The 19273-nt window shown below is 40.9% G+C and overlaps 1 protein-coding gene across 1 annotated transcript in view; it reads left to right on the top strand.

Moving 5' to 3' along the window:
* lgr6 (leucine-rich repeat containing G protein-coupled receptor 6) overlaps positions 1 to 15276 on the top strand; it is an 85377-nt gene extending 70101 nt beyond the window's left edge. Inside the window, exons 7-18 of the mRNA XM_018760278.2 lie at positions 2516 to 2584; positions 3612 to 3683; positions 3832 to 3903; positions 4883 to 4951; positions 5862 to 5933; positions 7092 to 7157; positions 8461 to 8532; positions 9661 to 9732; positions 10391 to 10516; positions 12147 to 12304; positions 13953 to 14033; positions 14144 to 15276. Coding sequence (XP_018615794.2) covers positions 2516 to 2584; positions 3612 to 3683; positions 3832 to 3903; positions 4883 to 4951; positions 5862 to 5933; positions 7092 to 7157; positions 8461 to 8532; positions 9661 to 9732; positions 10391 to 10516; positions 12147 to 12304; positions 13953 to 14033; positions 14144 to 15276 — 2062 coding nt within the window. The remainder of the gene's footprint in view (positions 1 to 2515; positions 2585 to 3611; positions 3684 to 3831; positions 3904 to 4882; positions 4952 to 5861; positions 5934 to 7091; positions 7158 to 8460; positions 8533 to 9660; positions 9733 to 10390; positions 10517 to 12146; positions 12305 to 13952; positions 14034 to 14143) is intronic.
* The last annotated feature ends 3997 nt before the right edge of the window (positions 15277 to 19273 follow it).

A 19273-nucleotide genomic window follows, 5' to 3' on the forward strand; every position in this document is an offset into this window, starting at 1 on the left:
AATTAATTATAATATTCCCAAAAGAGTTAGTTTTTGCTTTCACACAGGACTGGTCAAATACGTTTGTAATTGTTTGTAGCAATCATTTCAAACAAGTGGTGCTATTTTAGGGTTCAAGCTTCAGCTATCCCTGTATGTTAGCAGTTGGGTCAGGAGTTATGATAACACAATTAAGTTTTTTCAGAAAACGTTCAGAATACGAGGTCGTGTCGCATATCTGATTACAGCCTTTATTCCCGCAGTAATTAAGGCCGAATGTTGAGCTAATCCCACATGAGCGCGATCAATTTCGGGTAACATGAGCCGGCCCCACCGGGTGCGTACCATCTGCACGGCCGAGCAATGAAGTTCCCGATAATCCTGCGTTTGTTTTTTCCTTTTCTGCAGGCCAGCAGGCCTGTTATATGGGCTGAGTTGCCTCGTGTTGTTGTTGGGCACAGTACCGGGGTCCCAAGTGTGGGATTTCTTCCTGGTCCAAGCAATGATGTCGCTCCAGGAAATGAAAAGCATTATTCGGCTGGAACGTGTCAAAGAAACATTTCAAAACACCCAGCACAAAATAGCTGATTGATGTTCTAAACAAATGGAGAGCAAAACCAGACACCTCAGAATTCATCAGAAGGCAGGCCTGTTGCAACCCACCTCTCTTTATTTGTTATTTCTTTTTTCCCTCCAGTAAAGCAACAGCCATTCGTGTTTGGCAGATACATTCCATGCGAGGTATTCCACCTGGGGGAACAGTTACATTTAAGGTGACATTGTGGTATTGATTTAGCGTCAAAGGGAAATGAAAACATTTCACTCTGGTCCCATTCAGCGAGCTTCTGTCACCAGTGACACCTTTGTAAACTAGACGTATTTTTCTGCGCACTTCTGCTGGCGAGTGTGTCTGATCGGTCCACGCTGGGGAGTGGAACGAAAAATGGCCAAGCGTGGCAAGTGCACTGGGTAGTCAACTAGCTTCTTCTATACAGGTGGGCAAGGGGTGAACTTAGGCGTGAAGTTGTCGGTCTTCGGGGTTGGAAGCAGGTGGAGCACATCTGGCAGACTCTCCACATTCAGAAGGTGGGCTGTCGCAGCTGACAGTGGACCTCACTCAATAACCGGTTCAAATTCATCCCTGCAGAGAAGGAAGACTTTATCGGACGAGTAAATGTTTAACTGTACTTGGGCTCAGAGCCAAGGTGGGCCCTCTTTAATTCCCAAACTTGCTATGCGCTGTCAGCAGTCCAGGACTCTTTTCAAACATGTAAACATCTTTACTGTTTTGAAAGATTACTCTCAACATTGAAGGATAAGGCTTATAATTGCATGGATAACAACACATATTCATCACTTTGTTTTGATATGTCTATGGAGGACCCATCATGGTGACAAGCCAGGGAGGACCTTTGTGAGAACATTTGCCTGTCTTTTCAACTCTCCACTTCAAATAACTGTTTTATTTTTCTTTCTTCTCCATATAACTGCTACCATTAGATTATGGTGAGGTTTGATTAAGATAAATATTGCTGAAAAAACAAGTGAAACGTTTTTGAGTATCCTGTTGGAAACAAACGGTGCAGTTTAATCTTTATGTCATACTACTTTCCAATGAAGCCATTAGAGATACATTACATCTCACAGAGCTTATGAAACAAAAGATCGTCTGATGTCAGACCAAGAATACCATGCTACAGCTGTCATGGTGTACAAAGAGAGGCTTTGAAAATTTGTCATGACTGACAATTTCCAAATGTTGATTTTCTAACAAACTGAAACAGAAAAATTTTGACTTCTATTAAGCAAATTCAAGTATATGGCCATGCATGAAAAATACTCACTTTCCTTAACCACTTGTCCATGTCAGGGTCGTGCTGGTCCAGAACTTGTCCCGAAAGCACAGGGCGCAAGCCCAAGCAGGGTAAACCCTGGACAGAGTGAAGGCCCATTGCAGGGTGTCCACACACACACACACACACACGCAAAAGAGCATTCAAATTCCCCTGAAACCCTTCCATTTGAAGTTGAACCCAGAGCACATAGAGGAAAGCCACGTGAACATGGTGAGAACATGCAAACTAAGCCAGATTTGAACCTAAACTTAAACAGTTCAGATGCCGTGAGGTACACACAGTGTCACCATGCTACCTATGTTCGAAAAAGGGAATTTTAAATGATTGTCCCCGATCCAAAGTAAATCATAACATACGCAGATAAGGAGTTGATATTCCAGAAGTACATTGTTATTCAATGTCACTCACTCTTAACAGCCAGGATCTCAGCGGTCCGGAGCCTATACCTGGAGCACGGGAGACTGAGCAAGACAGGGTACACTCCTGTGGCATTGCATTATATCCTTATTAAGAACATTAAAAGTTTTACAGAGAAGGAGGCCCTTCAGTTAATACTGATCGTCATGATTTGTAATTGTTTGACTCTGTGTCAGTGGGGTAGCTGAACACTGTAATGGAATTAAGCTTTCTTGGCCATTGATTCAAAAGCATCTCTAAACACATCCCGTCCTCCTGCTCAGGGACCTGAACTACAATGATCTGCAGGAATTCCCAGTAGCCATACGGACTCTGGCCAAGCTACAAGAACTGTGAGTACCTCTGCTGCAGACAAGCTGTGGAGCCCCCCCCCCCCCCCACCTCCCCGTTCAGGTGCTGGGCCTCGGCTTTCCTTGCCGGTCCCATTAGCTCAGATAACATTGCCGCTCAGACGCAATCTTCTCAAGCCACAGCAGATGCCTGTGTCTCCTGTGTCCTAAGCGGTTTCTCAGCTGTGCTGCAAGGGACAGGTGCCCCACTACACATGGGGACTGTTTATGTAAAGTTAAAGAGTGGGGTTGAAATTTTATAACATGGAAGGTGAACCAGAGAGGAAGCAGCTGGTCCTCTAACAACACGACATGGCATCCACTGATCCATTGCAGGAAGATGACAACTAGGACAAATACTCGCTTTAAGGACCCTTACGAGTTTCTTTTTAATTAAAAACTTTCTGTACGCTTTTGCATCACACTTGATATCTGGGGCAGCAGGTGGTGTCGTGCTTATATCTGCTGTCCTGCACTCACATGACCCAGGTTAGAATCCAACCTCTTGCTGCCCAACCCTCGTTTAAGGTACTTTCCCGGAATCGATACGGTAGAAATCGCAAGCAGTATAAATGAGTAAATTGTCATAATGTAAGTTACTTTGGAGAAGACTAACAATGACCATCAAGAGGTTGTCTAGTAACAGTGCACTGATGACATCACCCACACTCAAGCTGCAACACAAGCCTTCGAACCCAGGCTACACTGTGGAATGAGAGTCATTACTAGCTGAGCCACTCAGGAAGTGTTCCCTAGAATTTACTGACAGCTGTCTACATGCACGAAAGTGAATCTGATGTTATCCTCTGCATATTTTTTTACTGACAATATCCCTTTTATTATCTGAACGATTACACATTTGTCATGGGTTATAAAAAAGTGTACATGTAGTAAATCTATGAGCCCCTCTGAAAACAGTTGTGAGGACTGTGTTTTCCTGGAGCCTGTGATAGAGCAGCATCTCCCTGGCAACCGCAGAGAGTGATGTAATGTGCTGAAAACTGACAACACATCCATATGCTTCCGACAGGGGTTTCCACAACAACAACATCCGAGCCATCCCAGAGGGGGCCTTTGTGGGAAACCCACTACTGCAGACCATGTGAGTCCTCCTGAAGGCGGTGTCCCTGGCATTGGCTAAATAGTTGCAGTAATCACCGATGCCAGATTGGTAGGCAATCACTGTATGCCACTTTGGAGAAAAGTGTGTGTTCAGTCAATAAATGGATCTTCATCTTTTTCATCTGCAGTCACTTCTATGAAAACCCCATTCAGTTTGTGGGTAGATCAGCTTTCCAGTTCCTGCCAAAGCTACACACACTGTGAGTGTCCTTCAGACCTTCTGATGTTACCCTGCCTTTGTTTGTGTCTGCAACAAATTTTTAACATTACAGGTAAGACTGTAATGGAAATTAGTCGTTTTCAGTGTGTTATTCAGAGGCTGAATTTACATTAAGGTAAAAATGAAAAATCCCTTTGCAATGTTCAGCTGTACAATGAAAATGGTTTCTTCGAAGAAGAAAGAGGTTTACCTTTAAATTTTTTTTTTTTTTTTTTTTTTTTTAAAAAATCGAACACAAATACATCAGAAATTAACTTGCTTTGGATCGATTCAAGGCACAAAAATAAGGTAGTACTTACACAAGCGGAAAAAGCAAAAGTTATGTAACATGTCTACCTACAATAGTCCTTTCTCATTAGTGCTTATGGATGATGACTAATCTAACAGATGATCAAACGCGTAAAATTTAGGACAGGGATAACTGTCATCAGTGTACACCAGTATAAACAACTCTATAAATGCTAAGACTGATATCTTTGAGCAAATAAAATGTATAACGGCTGCTTAAATTATTTTCTGAAAAACTAGTTTATATGGTATTGAAGTGAAAGGCACAGTTTTCAGACTTTTGTCAGTCTTTTCATTTGTTCCCTTTTTTTCATGTGACACTTTTTGTCATTTACACTCCCTAATTCAGTTACGATTTTACAGAAGTAAATCGACAAATATAATAGCAAAAAAGATTAAAAAAAAAAAAACGCTAAGACCAAAACTATCAATTGCACTATATTTAATGTCATTTATGTTGTGGTAAACCGTAAAAGCTGAGGAGGAATCAATATGACTTTGAATAAATGGAATGTAGTTTACATTAGTTGCAGAAGTTTACCGGATTTTCTTAGCTTATCTTTGGCTCCATGAACGTAATGTTAACTATACGCTGGAAGGAAAGTCTGCGCTGCTTTTTTACTATGCTGACGTATCTGCATCTCTAATGACTTCCTCTGTGCTTTTCACAGGTCCCTCAATGGGGCGACGGAAATCCGAGAGTTCCCCGACCTCAAAGGAACAACCAGTCTGGAAATTTTGTAAGTTTGCTTTTTTGCTCCTTACTGTTATTATCATTATTTATTATTTCATTATTCAGAAGAAGGCTTGCAACAGACATGGAATCATGTTATTTAAAATATCACATGGTAATTTCAATGCTCAGAAAAATGTTTGTTTTTTTCTTTGACATTTGCATTTATGTAACAGACACCTTATTCCAAAGCAACCTACATACCAGAAATCAATACAAAAGTCCTTTACACCAACAGAAGAAGAGATCTGAATGCAGACACATGACTCTTGAGTGCAGTCATCAACCAGTAAACATTACATAAGTAACTGCAAATAGAGTCTTTTTTAATTATTAAATAGACAACAGAGTACATGTACTACATCGTGCTTTTAATTCACCTGCACTACAGTATGATCTAAACATAATGTTTCTTTAATTTTCAAAGGAAGCCAGTGACAACTATGAAAACTCTAGTCTTTCTGGTCAACTCATGTCTAACAGTAATTTATATATTTTCATATATTTCTAAATGAGCGTAATGAAAATTAACAACTGAAAGATCATCGAAAATGTCTTTAACAAATTCTTTGTAGGAACTAGACAGTTTTTTGGTGATGTTCACATGCCGGCACTGATGCCCAACTGAAACTGACAAACTGAGATGCCATGTGGCTCATTGTCAGGAGGAGAATCCCCCAGAATGGCAACAGCATCCTCATTCACTGTGGATGATTAGAGTTTGGAAGCTGTGAGGGGCTGGGGTTGGGGGGGCAGTCTCATCCGTATTGGGCCCTTCGAGGTGGGGGTTTCATTGCAGCATCTGCTCCATGTTTCCCTGGTGGGAATTCTCGCTCGCCTAGCCCCAGACAATGGTCTCTGGGACTCATTCTCCCACTTCCTGGGCTCACGTGTCTTCTTGTTCCATCTCTTTCCAGGACCCTGACTAGGGCTGGCCTCAGTTCACTGCCCCGGGGGCTGTGCCAGCAGCTCCCCAGTCTGAGAGTGCTGTGAGTAGTCCACCCGTGACCCAGACAGACACAACACATACCACCCAGGGAACAGAGGCTTGCCTTCTCCTTTAGGGACACTGTCTTGTGTCTTCCATCAAACATTCTGCAAGGAAGATTCATGGCAACTGGAACTGTGAATCTGCTGCAAACACAAATATATAAATATAATTATGTGAGGAAAAAAGATCTTAATGCAATCACTGCTGTTCTACACTGTACTCTTCCAAGTGAAATTGATTTACATGCAATATAAATTACGCACCAAAAAGCATTGCACGTAATCAGCGTGTTCACTTTTGTTCCGAGGTGCTCACTCATTGTACCACAGCTAAGATTTTCCATAGCTTGTGGTCATTACTCCATTCCTGGCCCCGTTGTGTTCTTAACAATGGAGAAACAATATGATGTAGGAAGTTGGGATTTTGTTTTCATGTGGAAGTCTTGAACGGAGGGGTAGCCACAAAAGTAATCAGGTTACTGAAATATAACAGACTGTTTCTTCCCTCTGGGATGAAAATATTCACAGAAAGGGTGGACATCTACATCCTCAGCACCTGTAGAACATATAAGGAGGATTATCTTTTAATTCCTTGGATGGAAAGCGAAAGGTTGCATTAAATATGACATAAGAGGTTACTGCCATTCAACTGAGGGTTGTGGTATTTGCTGTGGGACATTACCATCAATTAATGAAACTTTTTACAGTACAATAATGTATATTATGAGCCACAATGACATGACAATTGATAGAGTGTATGTACTGAATAATAAGGTTTAAATCATAAATACATGATGAAGAATATACTAGACAATTCAAAATATATACACTAATGTAAGTAAGAATTTAACTCTCATCAGTGGTCCAGGTTCATGATAGTTGGAGGAACATGTAGCTCATTGTTCCAGCACTGTATAAAGCCTATTAATTAACTAATGGTCTGCCTTGGTTTAAAAGAGAACATTATTTAATAAGTCCGCTACTGATGTCTGTATATTGGTGGAACAAATTGCAGCTTCAAGACACATATCCTGGGAGATCACTGATATTCATAAGAACATTTCACTTGGGAAAAAAACATCTAGTTTTTCAGTGTGATAAAAGACGAGTTCTTCATGTCGGCCAAGTGTTAAACATCTGCTGTTGGCATTTCGCAGGGAACTTTCCTACAACCAGATTGAGGAGCTACCCAGCTTCCACCGTTGTCAACGCCTCCAGGAGATGTGAGTCTGCAGACCTTCATCTTCCATTCACCAGAACACAAATCAGGCGGGTGATCGCTCACAACCGAGCGTCATCACGGCACAGCTTGAGCTGGTTATGTCTGCCAGTATTTCTTCAGCGGTTAATCCCCACAGATGCTCTGGCAGCAAAGATAACTTTCATAAAAAAATGTTCATAGCTATATTTAATGTGTAAAGCATATGAAGATGTGCAATGAATATATTTACGCGTCCTATTTATGTCATGGATAGGGTGGCAACGGGCTCACTGGGTAGTCAACGCACAGCTTCAGGATTCTGTGCTCAAACCTGGAACCCCACTCTGTATGTGTGTGTATGTGTATAATGCCACTGTAATGCATTGACCTTAATCAAAAATGTTTCCTCCACTTACCCCCACATTCAAACATACAGTCTGTCCTGGTGAATCAATAACCAGAATTTGGGATTAGTGCCTGTGTGTGACTCCCTAGTAAAGGCATAGAGTTTCTTTAGCTCCAGCATGTCAAAAGTGGCACTATGAGTATGATGTATATTTACATTTATTTAGCAGATGCTTTTCTCCAAAGCAACTTCAAATGGGTACTACATAGTGTTATGAGCCCACACACCTTATTCACCAAGGTGACTCACACTGCTAGTACTGTACACTACTTATAATGGGTCACTCATCCATACATCAATGGGACACACTCTCTCTGTCACTCACACACTATGGGTGAACCTGAACAGCAAGTCTTTGGACTGTGGGAGGAAACCCATGCAGACACAGGGAGAACACGCAAACTCCACAGACTGAGTGGGGATCGAACCCACGTCCTCTCACACCACCCAGGCGCTGTGAGACAACAGTGCTACTCACTGTGCCACCATACTGTACATGTGCTTCTGTTTTCACTGAAGAAGATGGAAAAAACTGGGCAGCACGGTGGCACAGTGAGTAGCGCTGCTGTCTCACAGTGCCTGGGTGGTGTGAGAGAATGTGGGTTTGTTCCCTGCTCAGTCTGTGTGGAGTTTGCATGTTCTCCCCGTGTCTGTGTGGGTTTCCTCCAGGTGCTCTGGTTTCCTTCCACAGTCCAAAGACATGCTGTTCAGGTTCCCCAATAGTGTGTGTGTTCCACTGATGTATGGATGAGTGACCCATTTAAGTAGTGTATCTAGCAGTGTAAGTCACCTTGGTGAATAAGGTGTGTGGGCTGGTAACATAGTATCCATTGTAAGTCGCTTTGGAGAAAAGCATCTGCTAAGTAACTAAATATAAGAACTGCACCTCTAAGCTTATCCTCCATGCTTTTCCTCTCAGAGGCCTGCAGCACAACCAGATCCGGGAAATTGGAATCAACACGTTCCAGCAACTAGGAGCTCTACGTTCAATGTGAGTCCACTGACCACCAAGCTCCCTTCCAGCTTCTGTCAACCTCCCTGTCCCCTGGATGTGCATCCACTTAAAAACAAGGGTGGTCTATTCCATGGAGGCCTTTGAGGTCCCTTTCAGTTCAAGGACTGATTCAAAGCTCTCCAAGAACAGATGAGATGAGTTATTGTTTTTAGAATAATTTAAACTGCACCACCGATCACTAGGATTAAATGAAATCTAATTCACCTTGAGGTCTTCAGGTTATAGAACTGCCCACCATTACTTCATGCTGACTTTTTTGTGTGTTTTAATGTCACCTCAGAGGTTTGAAAAAATATATTCTTGGCGACTATGCAACTTTTCTCAAATCTCATTTCTACATTCCTGTTGAATAAAAAAATGGCTGCATGAAAAAGGAGTGTATTGGGCGGTGGTAAAACATATGTGCTCTACCTACTCCTCTGAAGGTGGTGTTGCAGCTGAACGTCCAGCATGTCCTGTTTGCAAAACCAGATCGCTGCCTCACACTCCCACCTTGTGGTTTGAGAGCCACCAACAGTCTCCGGCCCAACAGCCCAATTTACAGTTCCTCAAATATCATGGCACTGTGTGTTCTTGTTCTTCATCAGTGATTAAGAACTTGGCTGAATCAATTGATTGTGGACCTTAACTGATGTAGCTTTCTCCTCTTGTGCTAAAATTGCTAGCTGTGTATCGAGAACTACAACAGTAGCCAATATAGTATGCCATGCCACACCTGGACAAGAGTTGAGAGCCACTTGCATACAACACTCATTTAACACGTTCAGCTGCTTTTTGAATCTCAGGAAAGAAAACATAAGGGATTATTACAGTATCTCAGTGATTGCAATGTTTGATGGTTAGCCAAATGTACTTGGGCATAGCAGGTCACATAGTATTTAGAGTCATTGCCTGTGGAATCAAAGGACTCGAAGGGCCTTAAAGTTCAAATCCTACCTCTTGCTGTTATACGCTTGATAAAGGTACTTACCCCAAAAATTGGTCTTGTAAAAAATAAAAAAAGCAAAAATACCCAACTGTATAATTAGGTAAATCATTGGAAGTTGCTTTGGAGAAAAGTAACAGCTGAATGTGTAACTTCTCTCTTTCTGTATCCTATTCTAGAGACTTAAGTTGGAACCACATTGAGACTATCCACCAAGATGCCTTTGCTTCACTCCATTCTCTGGCCAAACTGTGAGTCTCTCCCTCAAAACTTAATGATGGCTTGTCATGGACATTTCTTACTGCAAATAAAATTTTAACTTCTACATCAGGAGACCTTTCCAGATTTTTGCAAAAATGAAAATTAAACACCAAGGTGTTCCCAGGAGCTGAGGGCTTGCGCAAACATTCACACTCCTTGATCTGTACTGATGAGTTTATGTTGGTGTGAAGATGCTTTCCTTGGCGTTGACTACAGTAACTTTAGCAGTAATTATGAAAACGCCTCCTGTGATTTGAGTGATGAAGAATCTCACTTCAGGCATGAATTACCAACATATTATGTCAAGACAGTAATAATTTAAAAACCTGTGATTTAGACAGTGTTAGGTGTTTGGCTTTCACACCTGTAGACTGCTATTTGTTGTGATTTCTTAACTGAGGCTTTTATACATAACACACAATTTCACGTTGAGAATGTGCTGCTGGCATTTGAAATAAAACCAACATAAATCAATTAATTTGTGCTGAAAATTTATAGCAGCAGAAGCCTCATAGGATGTCAATCGATCACAACTGACCTTAACACGAAATAATTAAGTTACCTGTCTATACTGGTACCATGAGCATAGGTGTTACACACAGGTAGATTGCTTATGAATAACATGGGTCTGTCTGTCTATATTTACAGTGATCTGACTAACAATCTGCTGACAGCCTTTCCCCTGGAAGGCTTGGGTAGCCTAACCCACCTTAAGCTGAGGGGTAACATGGGTCTGTCTAGCCCATTCAAAGAGGAGGACTTCCCCAAGATAAGGTATGTTCCACACAACACTGTTTCTTCAAAGCCATTCATTACAGTCAGTTAAACTGAGTATGCCTTAGCAGTTAAACCACAGTCAAGATCCAGACTGAGACTGGCGCGTCACTTTTCAGCTCTGGTCATGGCAGAGCACAGAGTATGTGTTCTTTTTCCCCTCACTTAGTCCATAATTTAGTATGATTGAGTATCAATTAATTGCATAATGAACAAAATGCATTAGCTGAGGACTTTTTCAGTCCCGTGAAACTCATTTTGTATTGTTAAAAAAAAAACTTTTAGGTGTGCCATAGCAAAATACGTTACATAAATCTAATTACTCACACACACACTCTCTCTTTCTCTCTCTCTCAGGCAAAACCAAATAAATCAGTACTGAACATCATCCATATTAGTTAATCAATAACAAATTTTAATGTAATGATTAAATACATAAGGTGTGTAATGTTTGAAATCACAAGTATTGTATTTTTGGTTTGATTGATTTGTGCTCTGCATTCAGCTCAACACCAAAGGACACTTTAAAGTATTACTATTTCTTAATTATGTAATGCTATTGTTGAAGATAATTAAGAAAGACTTACCCATAATAGCATAAATACAATGTTCCAGCCTAACCAATGTTAGAAACCATGGCTTTAGATTAAGGTTTAGCCTCAGAGATGTCACAATAGTGTCATCCTTAATAATTGTTTGCCTGAAGATTCTAAGATAAAAACAAAAAAAAAAATTTAGAACTACACCAACAGAACTAGTCCTCATACTGGCCTCTTGTGAAAGATTATAAACTGAATGATATCTATGCATAGCAAATAGCAGTATAACCTGACATTTTCAGAAGTGGAATTGTACTCCGGTAACAGTAACCTTATTTTTCTTCTGTGTTGCCATTCAATTTTCACACCTGAGTTTTGTCTTGACATCACTTTCCTTGGAGGCAAAACAGATTATATCAAGCTATTCTGGGCAGTTTTCTTTAAAAAGCAGCCATCTATAAATATCTTGGCATCAGAGTGATTCCCCATGATGCCCAAAGGCAATGGATGCACTCCAGCTCTTGAGCGGTTTTTGAGCGTTGCACGGTCACCGCCCAGACGAGGCAAGACAGAAAAAACAATTGTTCCCCTGAAACGGTAGATGAGATAATAGTACTTTTCACAAGATAATTTTCAAGTCATAGTAGCTACAGTCCAAAACAGAATTTGCATCAAGCTGGTTGCATCCAAAACTGCACTTCAGCAAAGGACTAAATGTTCATTTATAGTCTGCTTCTGGCTTCTCCTTATTTCTCCAGTGATCCAAAGATTATCAATGGCCTCGAATGTACAGGAGCTCTGCTGACATTTTCTGTTCCGGTTTTAATAATTAATTTTGCTTGTGACTCAACACAAGGAGACTTAAGAGCTGGTTGGGGAAAGGAGCTGATTAACTCTTCTGTTGGGTCAAACCCACCTGCCAGACAATGACAATCATGCACAAACTGTAGACGTTTCCCATGAAGACATCCCTTCTAATCAAAAATGTGGGATCTGCTCAATGGCAAACAGCGAAACTCCAAGAAAATATTGCCGATGGCATCATTGCTTTGTCTTACAGTAACACCTCTAAACTGATAATGTTCCTGCAGGGTGGTGGAGATGCCATACGCTTACCAGTGCTGTGTATATGGGGCCTGCAATAGCTACAAAGCCGGAGTCCTACAGGAATCTGACCGCCTGGACAGCGAGGGAGAGGAACTGCACAAAAGGACCGTGGCCTTGTTCCCCATCCATGCTGATGCTACCTGTAAGATATCAATTGAGTACCCGAACTCTACTACAAGTGCAGTGCATGGTGCAGGGTCTGCATAATGTATCTCTGGCTAGGGGGCCTTAGATCAGCAAAATGCAAGGCAGAAGAAGTGTGATCCTGTTTGGGGGAAGAACTTTGTTCCGATATTGTACAGAAGGGCCAGAATGGCTTTGTGCCTCATAAATACGATTGTGCTCCTAAGTGATATCTGCTGTTCCACTTTACAGTTTCATTGGTGTCAAACTGCCTACATTGTGACCCTGAGGCCCTGAGGACTCTCTCATTGAGTCTTTCTGCCTCATTCTTCATACTTCGCTACATTCATAACGTGGGCTCATATTGCCGGCCAGCCAATCGGATGCTGCAGATCGGTGTATTATTTCCAGGCAGGATTAGCCACGACTGTTAGAAGAAAAATGAAAACAAACAGCACATGTGATTCAAGGGTTTTGGACTCCACAGATGGGCTCCAGAAACCAAGAAGAGGCCCTTCATTCCATTACCATGTTCTATACCTGTCTCTGCGATCAGCTGTGTTAAAATATGTTGCTTTTTGTAATTGACTCCTGACAAGCAAAAAAGTTTGTCTTAAAATCTAAAAAATGTGGCCAAATTGCCGATATAATAGTAATTACTTCCATTTTATAGTCAAATTGCCCCATAATAATTACTTCTGTCTGAATTCACCCTTCAGTTGAACAAGATAGCCAAATAAAGAATGTACAAACAATAGTAAAAGTGGTTAACAGTGCACTCTATAGTTGACAGTCTTGCAAGATATCCAATGAACTAGTAGATTTATATGTGCAACACATAGAAAATGGTGAATTTAATTTAATAAGTATCTATTTCTCACATTCCAAGGCTGACAGGTTACACTACATCTCTTAGCAAAAGGAAACAAATCATTATTTATACCCCTGGACTTGGCATTGCAAATTTCTCGAAAAATTTTTAATTCTGAGAATTCTTCATTTCACTTTCTCCTTTGGTTTTTAATCTCTGTATGTAGGTGATTACCCAGGATTTCATTATATGTGACTCGAGAAATGTTCATATATTTTTCCTTAGAGTACCTTGAAACATGGGCTTATTGATTAAGGCTCAAGTGTAAAAAGGTAATTAAGGTAAAGGAGAGAAAATCAAGCTATGCAAGTGGCTCTCACAGCTCTCTCTCCAGGGTCCTGCTAGTCTCTGTAACAGATGAATAATGAGGGAATGCAACATGGAAGTTAATTTTTTTGGAAATTTTGAAGAAGCCTCAGTCACGTATAGCTTAGCCAAAAATATGTATTTACGGTGTGTATTACTGTTCTATTATCATGCCAAGTCCTCAACACAAGTTGCATTGAAAAGCTCCTGTTACAAAAAAAAAATATTTGTGGGACCATATCAGTTTCGCAATTGCATGGGCAAATCTTACTTCAGAGACAACACTGAGATATGATCTCAGATAACATTGAATTTCTGTGTTTAAAGAAAACCACAAACTGTATTCTGTGTCAAATGCAAATGCTGTCTTATGTGAAATTAGTCCATATGCCTGAGAGGGTGAATGCCAAGATTCGCTTTCCTCCTCTTCCTGTGCCAAGTGTCTATGGGCATTTTAAGCAGTTCATGCACAACTTTGGTTTTCTTCCAGATGATCTAGACATGGAGGAGTTCCAGCTGGAAGCTGAGGACCCCAAAATGCAGGCAAGCATTCAGTGTACGCCCACTCCAGGTAAGTCATAATATTATATACACGGATGGATAAAAGCCTCATCTGAAATGAGAAAGCACTTTGTGATAGCTTAGCTTCTACCTAAGCTCTTCTCTGATCACCACCTACAGGTCCTTTCAAGCCCTGCAAGTACATGATTGACAGCTGGGTGGTTAGACTGGGTGTGTGGGCCATCGCTCTGGTGTCCCTGGTGGGAAACAGCCTCCTGATTGTCACCGTGTTTGCCTCACCCAGCTACCTTTCACCAGTCAAGTTTGTCATCGGGGCCATTGGTGGGGCCAACCTACTGACTGGTTTGTGCACTGGCACCCTTGCCTTAGTGGATGCCCTCACCTTTGGGCATTTTTCCCAGTTTGGAGCACGTTGGGAAAGTGGCCCAGGCTGCCAGGCTACAGGTTTTCTATCCATCTTTGCCTCGGAGGCCTCCGTCCTCTTCCTCTCGCTGGCCGCTGTGCAGTGCAGTGTTTCAGTGTCCTGCGTCCGAGCATACGGCAAGTCCCCCTCCATCAGCAGTGTCCGGGCAGCCGCTTTCTGCTGCACGACCCTCTCAATGACAGTGGCTGCCCTACCACTTTTCGGGGTGGGGGAGTTTGGCACCTCCCCACTCTGCCTCCCATCACCGCTCCCAGATGGTCATCCCTCCACCTTGGGCTTCATGGTGGCGCTGATCATGATGAATGCCCTCTGCTTCCTGGTCATCACTGGCACTTACATCAAACTGTACTGGGACCTGATCAAGGGAGAGTTTGACAGCATCTGGGACTGTGCTATGATCAAGCATGTGGCTTGGCTTATCTTCACCAACTGCCTGCTCTACTGCCCCGTGGCCTTCCTCACATTTTCTTCCCTGCTTAGCCTCTTCCACATCAGTGAGGAGGCCATCAAGTCAGTCCTCTTGGTCCTGCTCCCTCTCCCGGCAAGCCTCAACCCCCTAATCTACCTCCTCTTCAACCCACACTTCAAAGAAGACCTCCGCCTGCTCTGGAGAAGGTCACGATCTGGCCAGGAAGAGACCCTAGACTTTTTCGTCTCGGAGGAGACAGAAAAGAGCTCCTATGACTCCACTCAGGCCCTGGTGTCTTTTCCTGACTTGGACATGCTCTTTGAGGGGACTGTCCTGCCAGCACTGGAACCTGTGCACTACACACCAACATCTTCTCCAGTCCCTCTCATTCCCTGCCAACAGCAGGTGCCCCCAGGGCAAGAGGACATGTTACAAGGACAAGGAACTTTCAGGCGCTGACTGGACCGGAAATGGTAGCTCATCCCCAAGAGACCATCAATCAGGTTCCTTCTCATCTCATTCTTAAAGCCTGATTGGTGGAGGGAAAAGGGTGCGGCTATAGACATCGCAGTAAGAAACACTGCAAAACAGGTCTTAACTGTAAGCGACAGATCAATGTTCAGACTACAGAAAGACAAAACCTGTCAAATGAGAAAGTTGACATCTTCCTAGTGTATGGTGACAATCTTGCTGTTAGGTTTAATGTGTATAATTTTATTTTATTTTTTTATACAGAGACCTTGTCATTGTATGCTTTTTTCTAAAGCTGATTAAATTGCATATATAGGCTAACTTTTGCTTTCAACAACAAAGCCGATATCATTTTTCCACTGAAAGAGGTGGTTCAGCGTGATATTTGTTACCTTGCAAATGGCCTCTTAAAACAAACATACACAGATGCGGTTTCGAGAACTTATCCCTCAAGAACTGCCTGATTTGATCCCACAAGCAACTGTCACAACCTAAATAGTATTTTCCCTCCAGAAATATATTTTCTTTTATTGGCTGATAGTGCAGGTTTCATCTAGAGTGCTGACTGAGACAACAAGGGCAATAAATGGTACACTTCAGCATTATACTAAAATAGGCTACTCTTTGAACGAAACCATTCCCACATAACTGTTATGTCCTGTTCTTAAGTGTTATAATGTTCTTTGATTCCTTTCATCTGGGATGGCAAGTCTTTACTTGTTGCTTTGCTCTTGGTGCATAGTGAAGAACTAAGGTATTTCCAGGTATTTCAGGTACTTTACACAAAGACTAAAGATCTTAGAGCAGAGCAGAATGGCTGAATGCAAGTGTAAAATCAATGATGCAGAGTCAGACACACACTATCAGATTTTTCACAGCTGCAAATAGACTATTTTCTGTGAAAATACTAATTGCTAAGACTTCGAAAAAATTGCAGAATAAAGGCAGCACTCCATAGTACTTAGTTCTAATCTCAGGCTAGACACCACTATTTTGGTTTTGGTTTCTAGTTGTTTTATTGTTAATTAGCCCAAAGTGGAACCTTCTCTGAAATTCTTTTTAACATGCATCATAAAATCAAGTAAATATTACTTTTCAGTCGGCATTCTTCTTCGGATCTGTCTGAAACACTACACACTTAAATTGTAGGTATTCAAAATAAAAAGGCTCTATGTAGACTTTTAAAATATAAACATCAGGGGATTGAAAATCTATTTTAGCAAACCAACACTAATGAGTATAAGAGTATAAAGTAGCCTTATTGTTTTTTTTTCTCATTTTTGTACAATAGGCTAGCAATTCTATATACAGTGTAACTACCTCCCAACTAGCATGCTGTTATTCCACTGTATCCCAGTATGTTATTTGTTTTCATAATACACAAATATATAATTTTATACTGAAAATAAAGTTTTTTTTTTTTAAATGTAAAAAAACAGATTTACTATTTTGGATGTACATATTTTAAAACTTTTGTAAACAATGATAATAATAAAATAAAATTATTAGTTTTATTTTATTTTAACTTTTAGTCAATTGTTCATGCATGCCATTTTTCTTCTTCATAAAAAAAAAAAAAAAAAAAACGAAAAAAAAAACTTCTGTGAAACGTTGGATGTCTGGATCACTAACACCTGTAAAACCCTGAGCTGTTCACGTGGAGATCAGGACCTTAAAGCTAGAATAAGCCTCGCAAATGATGGTAAATTCTCCTCTATGTATTGTCTCAACACATCTGCTCCAGTGCGGATAGATGGGTATGCTTTTGTCACACTTCAAAAGCAAAAGATTTTTTTTTCCTTCAACACCTCTGACATGCTGAACAAGATAAAAAATACAAGGACTGCTTGCTTTTGCTTTGAATTTGGAAGAGTGTGTACATTTACACTTTATTCTCACAGCAAACATTTTCATCCAGAGCAATGCACATGGCCACAGCTGCAAAGCTAATCTGTACATCCAGTCACTCAAAAATTGATGTCAGCGAAACAGGGATGGTATTCACTTTCTTATACAATATGAGCAACACCACGTATTGCACGCAGCACACCTGTTAAACCAGTATACTTGAAATGTATGCAGTTTAATGTAATTCCCAAATTGGATCTTCAGTGGTTTTACTAAGGTTTCCAGTGTAAACTGCAGCAGTATAATAGGTTAAAACTACAATATTCACAGTATAAAGCTTATGAAGTATAGAAACAGGGGTGTGGTGGCGCAGTGGGTTGGACCGCAGTCCTACTCTCTGGTGGGTCTGGGGTTCGAGTCCCGCTTGGGGTGCCTTGTGATGGACTGGCGTCCCGTCCTGGGTGCGTCCCCTTCCCCCTCTGGCCTTACGCCCTGTGTTGCCGGGTAGGCTCCGGTTCCCTGTGACCCCGTAAGGGACAAGCGGTTCTGAGTGAAAGTATAGAAACATTTTGATTATCTGTCACTTAAAATGGGAAAAAAATTTGTTAAAGTCTGATGAGGACATTAAACATGTGCTCAAAGGGGACAATAACACAAAATATTTTTAAAACACCCATCCTGTAAACAGGGCAAAGACAGTCAACTTATGGCGACTCATATTTACGAGGGTTCTCCCATCAAATATATTATTTTTGAGTTGGATAACATCTAATGGTGACCGCTCCATTTGCTGTACCATAACATCAGCTGGACACGCTGCAAAAAGGCACCAATGTTTTTCACTCAGTCATTGTGTCTATCAGAAATTTATTTTTACTTACAAAAGCCTTTTATTTAGAGAATGTTTTGTTTGTAACTATTCAAGTTACTTTTTACTTAAAAAAAGATAGGAAGTGAAAATGTGAGCATTCTTTTGGTGCAGAAAAAAAATATTTAGAAAGTGAAAATAACACTGCAGCATGAAAACACAATGCTTTACTGTATTTATTACTATTCTTTATTAACATGAGCCCAGATAATGTGTGAAATTAATGAAAAAAATAAAGTGCTATTATATGATGTCTCAGAGCACCTGGGTGGTGTGAGAGGATGTGGGTTCAATCCACACTCAGTCTGTGTAGAGTTGCCATGTTCTCCCCATATCTGCATGGGTTTCCTCCATGTGCTCTGGTTTCCTTTCACACTCCAGAGGCATGCTGTTCAGGTTCACCCATAATGTGTGAGTGACAGGGAGAGTGTGTCCCTTTGTAAATAGCATATCTAGCAGTGTAAGTCACCTTGGTGAATAAGGAGTGGGCTGAAGTCAGTTTGGAGAAAAGCATCTGCTAAATAAATGTAAATGTAAATATGACATAGCATTCAGGCAGGTTATTTATATGTTTAGTTTATATAATAGCATGTAAGGAGATTTGTAAATGACGACAGTCGACTTGGAACAAGGTCATCAAAATGAAACTAAGTTGAGAATTACCTGCATAATTAAACACCAAAGTTCTTTAATCCAAGGCTCTTGGAAAGGGATATATATCCAGTCCACTTGACTGATTATATCTGCTCTCATTCCATTTTAACTTTAATCAATGTACCTCAAATCACAAAACATTTCAATCATTTCACTGTTGGTTATTCTCTATACATTTATTTAAAAAAAAAAAAACTTTGGGAATTTAAAACCGATCCACTTTCTACACCCAGGGAAAGTCCATCACATAAGAGGAATTGAAGTCTAGTAAGTAGCAAGCTTTTACACAGCCCCTACTCTTGTATTGTACATAAAAGTTTACGCATCTCAAAAAAAAAAAAAAAAAAAAAAAAATTGTAGGAAGCTGGTCAGGATTTGTGTATTCTGAGTTTTATGCAGCTACTCATGTGATGAGCATTGTTGCATATAGTGGAAAGAAACTAACTTTAAGAATAAAACATCTGCAACTATGTCTTTCCCCTAAGGTAATGCACAAATTTTATTTTCTATGAGATGTCCACCACTTAAGAGAAAAGCGCCTGCTAAATAAATGAATAAATTTAAGTTTACCAGGAAAACTTGCAGTCAATAAGTTCTATGACTGACCACCATGTG

The sequence above is a fragment of the Scleropages formosus genome, chromosome 19 (genome assembly GCF_900964775.1).
Source record: "Scleropages formosus chromosome 19, fSclFor1.1, whole genome shotgun sequence".
Lineage (NCBI taxonomy): Eukaryota > Metazoa > Chordata > Actinopteri > Osteoglossiformes > Osteoglossidae > Scleropages > Scleropages formosus.